We start from the raw sequence: 10427 nt of genomic DNA on the forward strand, positions 1-10427 counted from the left end.
GATTGAAACCAATCCAACGACTACCAAAATCCCACTACACTAATATTAATATACAGTATCGTAGCCGTACACTTGGCCCTCACATATACATCGAAAACTTTAATCTAAAGATAAGATTAGAGGACTCACTTTTGATTGAAGTATGGTGGGAAAAGAAAATCATATCTATTTATTTTGTTAAAGAGCGCAAACAACAGGGTTCCACCATGGCATTTTCTTCTTGCTCGTTTCTAACAAGGTGGATCAAAAGATATGCTCTCGGGAGTTCCTCGTCTGGCCGGACTTTAAAACATATCTTCATATAAAACTCCATGCTTCTTTCCTCGGCGACAACCTCCCATGGAGCTCAACTATGATCCCATCTTCCCCGACTGCCCAGTCATTGATCACTGCCTCTCAATCTGGTCCCGGCAAGCAGCCTTCCACAGCAAGCCGGCTTTCGTGTGGATCGACGAGTCCAGCGAAGAGGAAGAACCGGCTGTCTTGACATACGGTCTTCTGGATTCTCTCGCTGCCGCTACCTCAAGCTGGCTGATCCATGTCGAGGGTCTTAAGCGTGGCGACCGTGTAGTCTTGCTCTATCCACCAGGCCTCGATTTCATCTCTGTTATCTTCGGCTGCCAGCGAGCGGGGATCGCTGTAATCCCACTCGTGCCACCGTCGGCTTCTTCTAACAAAACCAAGAGCGGTAAGGATATCATGGAAGTCATTCTAGAGGCCTCACCAGTGGCATTTATTTCTCCGAAATCGTTGAGCGCGCAACTTGATGGATCGTCCGCAAAAGCCATCGCCGAGTACTTCAACCTGCGCTGGATAGCACTGGAGCCAGACAAGATCCACAGTGTCAGTTTGGAGTCAGTCGACGATGATTCTTACGTGAGGCTTTCCAGAGCGGAGGATTTGTTCCTGATCCAGTATACTTCCGGATCGACTGGCGCTCCAAAACCGGTGATGATCTCCGCTGGAGCGGCAGCGCACAACGCTCGAGCGGCTAGAAGAGCTTACGACCTCCAGCCGTCCAGCATCATCGTCTCGTGGCTTCCACTGTATCACGACTGTGGCCTCATGTTCATCCTTCTCACCATCACCTGCGGGGCAACAAGCTTCCTTAGCTCGCCATTTTCCTTCTCTAAAAGGCCATGGCTATGGCTGGAGATGCTCTCCAAATTCAAAGCTACCTGTACCGTGGTGCCCGCATTTGCTCTCCCTCTGGTAGAATCCAAACTCGTCCAGGATAACTCATTTCCAGATCCCAAAGCTCGGCATTTGCAACTGGATTTGTCACACCTCGAGAGCTTGATTCTCGTCAACGAGCCCATCCTGGCAGCAAGCGTGAGTAGTTTCCTCAAGAGCTTCTCTAGATTCGCACTGAGAAAGGATTCCATAGCACCTTCTTACGGGCTGGCCGAGAACTCCACGTTTGTGTGCACGGCATGGAAGAAATCCTGTGACTTTCCAGTGTACCAAGAGCTTCTTCCCAGCGGAAAGATCTCAAGCGCGCACGATGATCTGCAAGAGATGAATCCCAGAGTCGTGGATCCAGAGACAAGCAAAGAAGTACCTGATGGAGAGGAAGGCGAGGTGTGGATTTCCTCTCCAAGCATGGGAAGCGGCTATGTGAACGATCCAGCATTGTCATCGCAGACATTCCAGGCCAAAATCCATGGATCCAGCGATTCCTTCCTTCGCACCGGCGACACTGGAGTCATCTCCCATGGATTCTTGTTCATCACTGGAAGAATCAAAGATCAGCTGCTGCTGGACGGAGGGAGGAGAAAGATCCATCCACAGTACCTGGAATCCACCGCATTCTCATTCTCTCCACTCCTCCGGCCTGGTTGCGCGGTAATATTCCAAGCCCGAGGTGAGAACATCGTCTTGATCGCCGAGACCGCCAGTGGATCGATCGCCACTCCAGACGCGCAGGCGATCGCGTCGAGGATCTTCGTCGAGATTCTCAGCAAGCACGAAGCCCCGGTCTGGACGATCGTGCTCGCTTCGCCGCGATCCATTCCCAAGCCGACATCCGGCAAGCTGAGAAGATCCGAGGCGCGGCGGATGTACCTGAGTGGAGAGCTGCGATGGATCAAGCGCGTCTCCTTTCGGGAGCTCCTGTCGCTGGAAGAGAGCTTCCCGCCCATCGAGCTTCGTTCCTCTCTCTGAAATTAGGGTTCTTCCAGAATAATACTAGAAGACGAGCCCTAAATCGCGCAGCCATAGCTAGGGTTTCTAGCAACGCTCTTCAATGATCACGTTGCAGCGCTTTCCCGTGGCTTTGCTGATCCGTTGGGAGCGAAGAGCGATCGATCGGGAGCATTTTGAGAAGGATTTTCTGTCTAGAATCTCCTTTCAAGCGTGCTCTTGACATTTTGCCGATTTGTAGGCCGATTCCAAAGGAGGACTCGGCGATTTCCTGCTAGTGCCTCTCATTTCACCCGGCCGAGATGGAATCCTAGGCAATCCAATGTCTGCTAGCGGCGAATCCATTTTTCTCTTCTGTGTTCCTCGCTCTGGTAGGATTGCCGATAGAACAATCGTGTGAAATGATGTTTGATTTTGTTTCCCTATTGGCCTGAATCGCCAGCGTGATGGCTTGAGAAACATGGTGCCTGATCACACAAAGAGACCAAAAAAAAAAAAAAATGATTTTGATTCCTCAAAGTTCTTGCTCTCGCCCAAACAGAAAAATCTTTCGCAGCTCTGTCGATTCTTTCACACAAAAAACTTTCCAGATGGTTTGCTATTATCTGAAATCACAAAGAGCTATGAGATAACCAAAAAGAAGAAACTTCGAAACCAAAGAGATTTGGAGAACAGTGACAAATCAAAACAAAGGATGGAAGCATGCAAATCATCCAAGAACTTGGAGATTTGGAAGAACAGTAACAAATCAAAACAAAGGATGGAGGCAAGCAAATCATCCACGATTTGGAAGAACAATGAAAAAAAGGAACCAAAAACGCAAGCAAAGAGAAAGAACACGAAAAAGCTTACCTTTGGAAGGATCCGTGGTAGCAGTAGCAGCAGCAGAACCAGCCGGAGGAACCAAGTTGAGCTCCTCAAATATGGCATCGATTCGCGTAGACAACGGTTCAATCTTTCTGCCCTGCTGCTTGCTCGCCTCTTGCATCACTCGCTCGCTCACTGCCCCCAGCTTCTCCCTCAGCTTCCTGTTATCCTCCCTCAGATTTTCCATCCTCTCCTCGTGCTCGCTGTCGAAAGCGTTCCTCTCGTTCTTCAAGCTCACCAGCTTGCTCGAGAAAACAATGCACATCAGCGCAATCACAGTGCTCGTCATCTCCACCTTCTTCTGCTTCAATTCCCTGACGAAGACCTGGAATGGAGTGGGACGCCGCAAAGCCTGCTCGACCTTTCCCTCCATCTCCAAAAAAGATCTTTGCTTCTCTTTCTAGCTTTCCAAAAGAGAAATTTTTTCCCTCTTTTTCCTCCTGCCTGATCGATCAGCCTCGGCCTCTTCCTTCGCGAATTCTTCCTCTACCTCCTAAAATGCCTGGAATGTGAGCGATCTCAGTAGTCGTCTTCTTCGTCCTTGCCGCGCTTCCTGTACGCCCGCTCGATTTGCTTCGCCATGACGAGGCCGACGTTGACGATCCCCTGAACGTTCGGGATGTTGTAATTCTGCGCGAGATAGATCCCAAACAGCGTCCCCAGAGTGAAAGAGAAGCCGCTCCGGATCAAGCCCATGCCCTAGCTCCCCATCGCCGCCCTAAAACTCGCCAAGGAAAAAAACAAGTAAGCCCCAAACAAAAGCCAGCCGTTGGTTTTAGGGCTCTTAAACAAAGGTCCATCAAACGGCTGGGTTTTCGCGTGTTGGCAGATTCCATCGAATCATTTCTCCAGGTGATCCATCTCTTCCTCTTTGCTTGCTTGGTGGTGAAATGCCACAAGCAAAACTAGAAGAAATCTTCCACCAGGAATTCCACTTATTGGGCATTTGCATTTTCTGGGAACTCACTCTTACAAGTCCCTGTCCAAGCTCTCTGAAAGATTTGGTCCCATCATGAGCATCAAACTTGGTGTTGTCCTCTCCAGATGCAGCAAAAGCTTTTCTCTCCACTTATGACACCAATTTTGCAAAGATCGCAGTTGCCAAGCATGTTTTCTTATGGTTCCAAGGATTTGGCATGGGCTTCATATGGTCCACACTGGAGAATGACGAGAAAGGTAGGAACCTTGGAGTTCTTTTCTACAAAGAGAGTGGAAGAATCAAGAATTCTTAGAGCTTTCCAAAGTTCCATGGCTTTCAACGAGAGATTTGAGGACTCACTGTTTGTGGAGCTGGTGAAAGAGGTAGTATATTTTATGGGAGTCTTCGTCTTCGAGAAATCCCGTCCTTCGAGAGCTTGTCGCGGCTGGAAGTTCTTCGCTTGCCTGGGAACTCCGCCGCCGTGGATCGTGACCGGCTTTCCGGAGCTCCAGGAGCTCAACCTCGCAGAGAACGATCTGTCCATCGGCTCCATGAAGGCGTTCCAGTGGCTCTACCTCCACTACAACAATCTCCAGGGAGCTCTTCCGCCAACCTTGGGAGGATGCTTCAACCTCTCCACCATCGACTTGAGCAGCAACACCATCCCTGACGAGATCTTCGACCTGGAGCTGGAAAGCTTGGCTCTCGCCATGAACAAGGCCTCTCTCGTCGTCAAACTCTTCCAGCTCTTGCAAAGTCATCCAGAGCTTGGATTTGTCGATCGTATTCTTAAATACAGATTGAAATATAATTCTATGTAAGCTTTGAATTCTATTTATCAAACAAATGAAAACTCTTTGGAAACATTGGGATCCAACTCAGCAAGCTTGTATTTCTGGCAGGTCTGCCAGAAATCCCTCAATATCAATAAACACATCATTGAATTCTTGAGGTTGCCCCCAGCAATTGGTTTGCACATCTCCACCTTGAACCCCACCAACAAACTCCTGACTAACTTGATCAGCAAACACTCCATCGCCAAGCTCGCTAGTTTGAGCAAACACTTCTTGCACACAATCACCAACAGGCCCTTGACCTAAGGCTGGTAGAAGCTCCCAACAACTGATTTGATCAAAAGTTTCATGTGAGAAAGGTTGAGCACAATCACCAACACCATGACCTTGCTCCCAACAAGTAGTTTGATCAAAACCCTCCTCTCCTGGACCCGATGATTCGCCTATAAATTCTTCTTGGACGACTGGAGTGACCTTGTCACACGCACCCCCTCCCTCATGACTCCTTAAAGCTTTGGATTTTCTCTTATTTCCACCCGTGGGCGATAGCGATACGTCCCTCACCTTGCCACCTTGTGTCCATTTTCCCTTGCACGACCTACAAATGTAACGCGGCTGGTCGCGCTTGCCAGTACTCTTCTCGTTGTTGTAGTAATCGAACCGCGTGTTGTAAGATTGGCACCTTGGGCACTGGTACACGTTGTCCGGAAGGTCGTGGTGCTCCCACACGCCGTACAAGTTTTGGTCCCTCACCTCCTCGGCCGTGAGCTTGCAAGCCCTCTCGCTTCTCAGTCGACGCTTCTTTGTCAGCACCATGATACCATCGCCTTCTCTACTTCTCTTGCTTGCTCTCGCCATAGCTCGTACGATCCTAAAGGACTTGACCTTATTTATTTATATATGCACTAAAGTAAAGGCTGGGTTAGCTTAAACAGTGTAGATTCCCACTAATCCTGTGCGGTTTAAGGTAATGTCTGGCAAATGGTTTGGCTGTAAATACAATCAAGGCGCTAAAGGTTGATGATAGAAAACTGCTGAAGCTCAAGATCTATCTATAGGCATTTCCATAGGTTTCTGTGAGCTCCTTCGTCATCGGCTTACTGGTGGACAGGAAACTATTTTGAGAAAGAGAAAGTATATATTTTTTCTTATCTTTGCGGCTTTTCATATATTTGACATATAGATTGAAATATAATACTATGTAGGCTTCTATTCATCAAACAAATCTGGAAACCCTGGGATCCAACTATAAATTCTTTTGACAAAAAATTCCATGAATCAGCAAGCCTGTATTTCTGGCAGGTCTGCCAGAAATCCCTCAATATCAATAAACACATCATTGAATTCTTGAGGTTGCCCCCAGCAATTGGTTTGCACATCTCCACCTTCAACCCCACCAACAAACTCCTGACTAACTTGATCAGCAAACACTCCATCGCCAAGCTCGCTAGCTTGAGCAAACACTTCTTGCACACAGTCACCAACAGGTCCTTGACCCAAGGCTGGCAGAAGCTCCCAACAACTGTTTTGATCAAAAGCCTCGTGAGATAAAGGTTGGGCACAATCACCCAGACCATGGCCTTGCTCCCAATAAGTAGTTTGATCAAAACCCGCAACACAATCACCCATAACTTGAGATGATTCGCCTACAAATTCTTCCTGGACGACTGGAGTGATCTTGTCTCCCCCATGGCTCTTTAAAGTTCTCTTATTTCCACCAGTGGGCGATAGCGATACGTCCCTTACCTTGCCACCTTGTGTCCATTTTCCCTTGCACGACCTACAAGCGTAGCGCGGCTGGTCGCGCTTGCCAGTACTCTTCTCGTTGTTGTAGTAATCGAACCGCGTGTTGTAAGATTGGCACCTTGGGCACTGGTACACGTTGTCCGGAAGGTCGTGGTGCTCCCACACGCCGTACAAGTTTTGATCCCTCACCTCTTGGGCCGTGAGCTTGCAAGCCCTCTCGCTTCTCAGTCGACGCTTCTTTGTCAGCACCATGATACCATCGTCTTCTCTACTTCTCTTGCTTGCTCTCGCCATAGCTCGTACGACCCTAAAGGACTTGATCTTATTTATATGTGCACTAAAGTAAAGGCTGGGTTAGCTTAAACAACGTAGATTCCCACTAATCCTGTGCGGTTTAAGGTAGTCCAGAGCGCGATCAAGGCATGCGGCATCCACATCGCAGAGGGCAAGAAGGAAAGAGTCTGTCGAGAAGCCAGGTATGCATAGCGTGCTGGATGACGCGACTGAGAAGAAACGCGTGATCAAGTCGGTGAGAATCCGAACGGTTTTGATTCGCATGTGTGCCGAGCCCGTGCCGAGTGTGCACGCTCGCGGAGTGTTCGCCAGGGCACTGGATTTTTCTACTGTGTCATGGAACAGTTTGATGCTTGGATACGGAGCGCACGGGCTTGGTTCTCGAGTCGAGCTGTTTCCATTGATGGAACGATCCGGGGTTTTCTCACCTTTGTGGCTGCGTTGAAAGCTTGCGCTAGTTTGGATAGGCAAACTTGTCAAACTCCGTGCTTTAGAAGATGGCACGGCTATAGCTTTGGAACTCTTCTTTCGGACGGAGCTGAAAGGAGTCACGAGCGCTCATCCTCTCAACATGGTGACTTGTGAGACAAACTCTTATTCCTGGTCTCCAGGAAATGATCGAAGACTCGTCTGCCGGAGCCAAACGGAGAAGAACTTGACGAGGTAAGAAACACTTCTTAGTTTTCTCCTCTTCAGAAATGGATTTCCCTTCTTGTCACAGATCTACAGAGATTGTGATACTAGGGTTCTCAAGGCGGCTTCTCACGGAGGAGGCAACCACTGTCGCTTCAATTTTAGATATTCTATGTTTAAAGTTCCGATTGCAATCTACTTGCCAACATTTATGAGGAGCTCAGAGGAATTTCGGGAGGTAGAACTCAAGCAAAGACACAAGGATCTGAGAGGAATTTCGGCAAGCGAAGACTGAGCGGTTAGGAGAGTATGTGTGGCAAATTTGCCAAAAAAACTAAACTACTCTTTTTTCAAGGAGATCAAACTTTCCAAAAGCACATAATCACGACCTTTAGTGCTCTTGTAATGTAACAAAAGGGAAGATTGGTGCAATGGTATTCACTATCCGGGTCTCTTGTGGGTGCAAGAAAAACATGGAAACTTGACAACAAAGCTAGTCACTAAAATGCTAGTTATGCTATTACAATCGTTTCTACTTGTCACTAATACATGTTTTTGGAGGGTCTTGCTGGAGGCATGAGACCACTGGGACAACTGAAGAAGAGAATGAGAGAACAAGGAGCAAGAACTTTGAAAATAAACTCATCACCCTAGAACGTAATTAACGGCATCCAGACTTGGAATGTGTGACTTCTACCAGTAGTACAACATACTTTTGCCCTGTCCCTACCAACACCACAACACTCTCATGTTTTCTAGGTCAGCATAAACAAATTAAGCAATATTTTGGTTTGTGGTTTGAGTATATTCTAACATAACATAATCAGCTATGTTTATAATCCTTATTTTACTTTTGGATAAAGTTCAAAATTGGAGAACTAAAATGGATCACCAAAGATTTCTTACAGTTAGAAGGAAGCAGAGTAGCTCCAGTCCTTGCCCTCAGGCTGACCAGGTAGAAGATTTGATGTGCCTGGCAAATGCTGGCAGTGTGCTCCAGCAATCCATCTAGCATGGTGGTGCTTGAGGATAGGCGGCAGAAATGCCTGACGACAAGGGTGTTCTAGTCAGTCCTACAAACTGGTCATGGAAAATCCTTGGGTGAGAAATTTGGTCCTCCCTCGCATCAGATGCCCATTTGTAAATATACTTGAAAGTATTATATATATTTTTAAATGTGTGTGCATGCAGCAATATTTAATTTTCTTAATAATAGTATTATTCCTGGTTTGCATTGTGATAGTGAATATACTTAGAATATTCTTAAATACTCTGGGATATTCTACTCTCTAGTGGTTGTTATTCATTTAAATTAATCACTAGCAGGGAACCCAGCTCCGCTGGGATAGTTAGATGCTAATTCTACAAAGAGAAGAATTTATTAAAACTTGCTTAAGTTCAATATGTAACAAGCACTTGGTTTATTTAGTTTTTACTTAGTGATTGCAACCAAACACTATTTCTTAAATGGTTTACTGGAATAGAATAATACAAGCTTTGACTCAAAGCTTAAAAGAATTATTCAACACATGAAGAGGTGGCTTAATCATATTCCTCAATTTGGTATATTATTTGGGCATTCTAGATCAGGTTCATCACCTTCTATAAGCTCATTGGGGTTGAGCAATAGACTACTAAGCATTTTCCATCTCGAGGCATTTTTAATTTATGCCCATGTGAATAAGGAGTAGTTCCCTTAGGGTGGGGTTCCATGCTCCACCCACTTGGAAATTTCTCCCCACCCCCCCCTCCAAAAACAACTTTCCCCTCTTTTTTTTTAATGGTTACATTACATGTAACCCTCTTTTTTATATGCCACATAAGGCTACACATTAGCTTCTTTTTTTCCACATCATAATGGATTAGGGTGCCATTTTTTTTTACCCTAAATTGAGTGCATAGCATGCCATAGCTTGGCAATTCTTCCTTGGCAATCACTTCCCATGATGTAGAGATTGTGATGAAGTACTTAAATTTGGTAGAGTTGTTCTTTCTGGAGGAGGACATGATCTTAATTCTAGTTTCAAGAAAGCTTTTGTGGTGGAGGAAGCGATTGCTATAGTGCTTTCTATGCTATATCCTATTGCAACTTCATTTATTGAAAGAGTGACCACTAAAAAGGAGCTCCTAGGGCTATTGTTCAATGTGGATTACATCAAGCCAAGAAGTCTCCATTGGTGGTATCAAACAGAGCTTCAGGTTCTCTATATAAATCCACAAAGATTCAGAGAAGTTTTTTAGTATCTACATTCACTTTTCTTTGTGACAAGCTTGCTCCAAAATTGGCTAGGAGGCCTCCTCCAAATTTGGCAGAAATACCAAAGTAGCACTTAGCTATTTCAAAGCAAGTAGCTATTGCTTTGAAATGCTTGGCATTCGGGGATACATGGTAAATAATTGGTGATGCATTTAGAGTGGCTTCATGCACTCAAGCTTGTCTATGCTGATTCAGGTATTCATTGCTTGAGCATAAAGGACTAATGATCCATTGGCAGATGAGGAGGGAATAAATGAAGTTATAGCATGATTTTAGAGATTGCATGGATTCCCAAATTGTTGTGGTGCAATGGATTGCACTCATATGGCAATCGAGCTCCTAGGTTCAGAGGATGCAATAGATTGATATGCTAGGGCAAAAAAGTACTACTCAATGGTAGTTCAAGTTGTGGTAGACAGTAAGACTTCATTTCTTTACATAACAATAGGGATAGTAGGTAGTGTTCCAGATAGACAAGTTTGGAATTCTAGTGGTTTGAAGAAGGCATAGATAGAGAAGAAGTGTTTATGTGGTCCAGTGTACCACACAGAGTTTGGGGACATTCCATTGTATATCATTGTTGACAGAGGATAAGAGTGTGCTTTATTGGTTTTGGTCTTATATCCAAACAAGTTTCATGGCAAAGAGCAATACAACTTTCTTCATTCTTCTATGAGGATTGTTGTCAAGCAATCTTTTGGAATTTTAAAGAGGCAATGCAAATTGCTTGGTTAGAAGGGATTTAGAGGACATCTAGGCATCCTTGCGAACAACA

General features: G+C 45.8%; 4 protein-coding genes and 1 non-coding gene across 5 annotated transcripts; 2 read left to right on the plus strand and 3 right to left on the minus strand.

Annotated features, from left to right (window-relative positions):
- The first annotated feature begins 339 nt into the window (after nt 1–339).
- On the plus strand, nt 340–1621 carry LOC9660426 (4-hydroxyphenylalkanoate adenylyltransferase). The gene is made up of 2 exons (XM_024660545.1): nt 340–1332; nt 1544–1621. The coding sequence occupies exons 1-2, from the start codon at nt 340–342 to the stop codon at nt 1619–1621; spliced, it is 1071 nt and encodes a 356-aa protein (XP_024516313.1).
- Nucleotides 1365–2320, minus strand: LOC112341087. Its single transcript, XM_024660584.1, has 3 exons — nt 1795–2320; nt 1562–1732; nt 1365–1509 (listed from the first exon to the last, which is right to left on the minus strand). The coding sequence occupies exons 1-2, from the start codon at nt 2139–2141 to the stop codon at nt 1636–1638; spliced, it is 444 nt and encodes a 147-aa protein (XP_024516352.1). The 5' UTR covers nt 2142–2320; the 3' UTR covers nt 1365–1509; nt 1562–1635.
- A 216-nt stretch (nt 2321–2536) lies between these two features.
- On the plus strand, nt 2537–2619 carry LOC112341091. The gene has a single exon (XR_002990424.1). It is a non-coding gene; the product is annotated as a small nucleolar RNA Z102/R77 (small nucleolar RNA).
- Nucleotides 2540–3736, minus strand: LOC9660427. Its single transcript, XM_024660585.1, has 2 exons — nt 2995–3736; nt 2540–2747 (listed from the first exon to the last, which is right to left on the minus strand). The coding sequence occupies exons 1-2, from the start codon at nt 3380–3382 to the stop codon at nt 2713–2715; spliced, it is 423 nt and encodes a 140-aa protein (XP_024516353.1). The 5' UTR covers nt 3383–3736; the 3' UTR covers nt 2540–2712.
- A 1070-nt stretch (nt 3737–4806) lies between these two features.
- Nucleotides 4807–5580, minus strand: LOC112341077. Its single transcript, XM_024660546.1, has one exon. The coding sequence runs from the start codon at nt 5578–5580 to the stop codon at nt 4807–4809; it is 774 nt and encodes a 257-aa protein (XP_024516314.1).
- Between the last annotated feature and the right edge of the window lie 4847 nt (nt 5581–10427).

The sequence above is a fragment of the Selaginella moellendorffii genome, unplaced genomic scaffold (genome assembly GCF_000143415.4).
Source record: "Selaginella moellendorffii unplaced genomic scaffold, v1.0 SELMOscaffold_75, whole genome shotgun sequence".
NCBI classification, from domain to species: domain Eukaryota; kingdom Viridiplantae; phylum Streptophyta; class Lycopodiopsida; order Selaginellales; family Selaginellaceae; genus Selaginella; species Selaginella moellendorffii.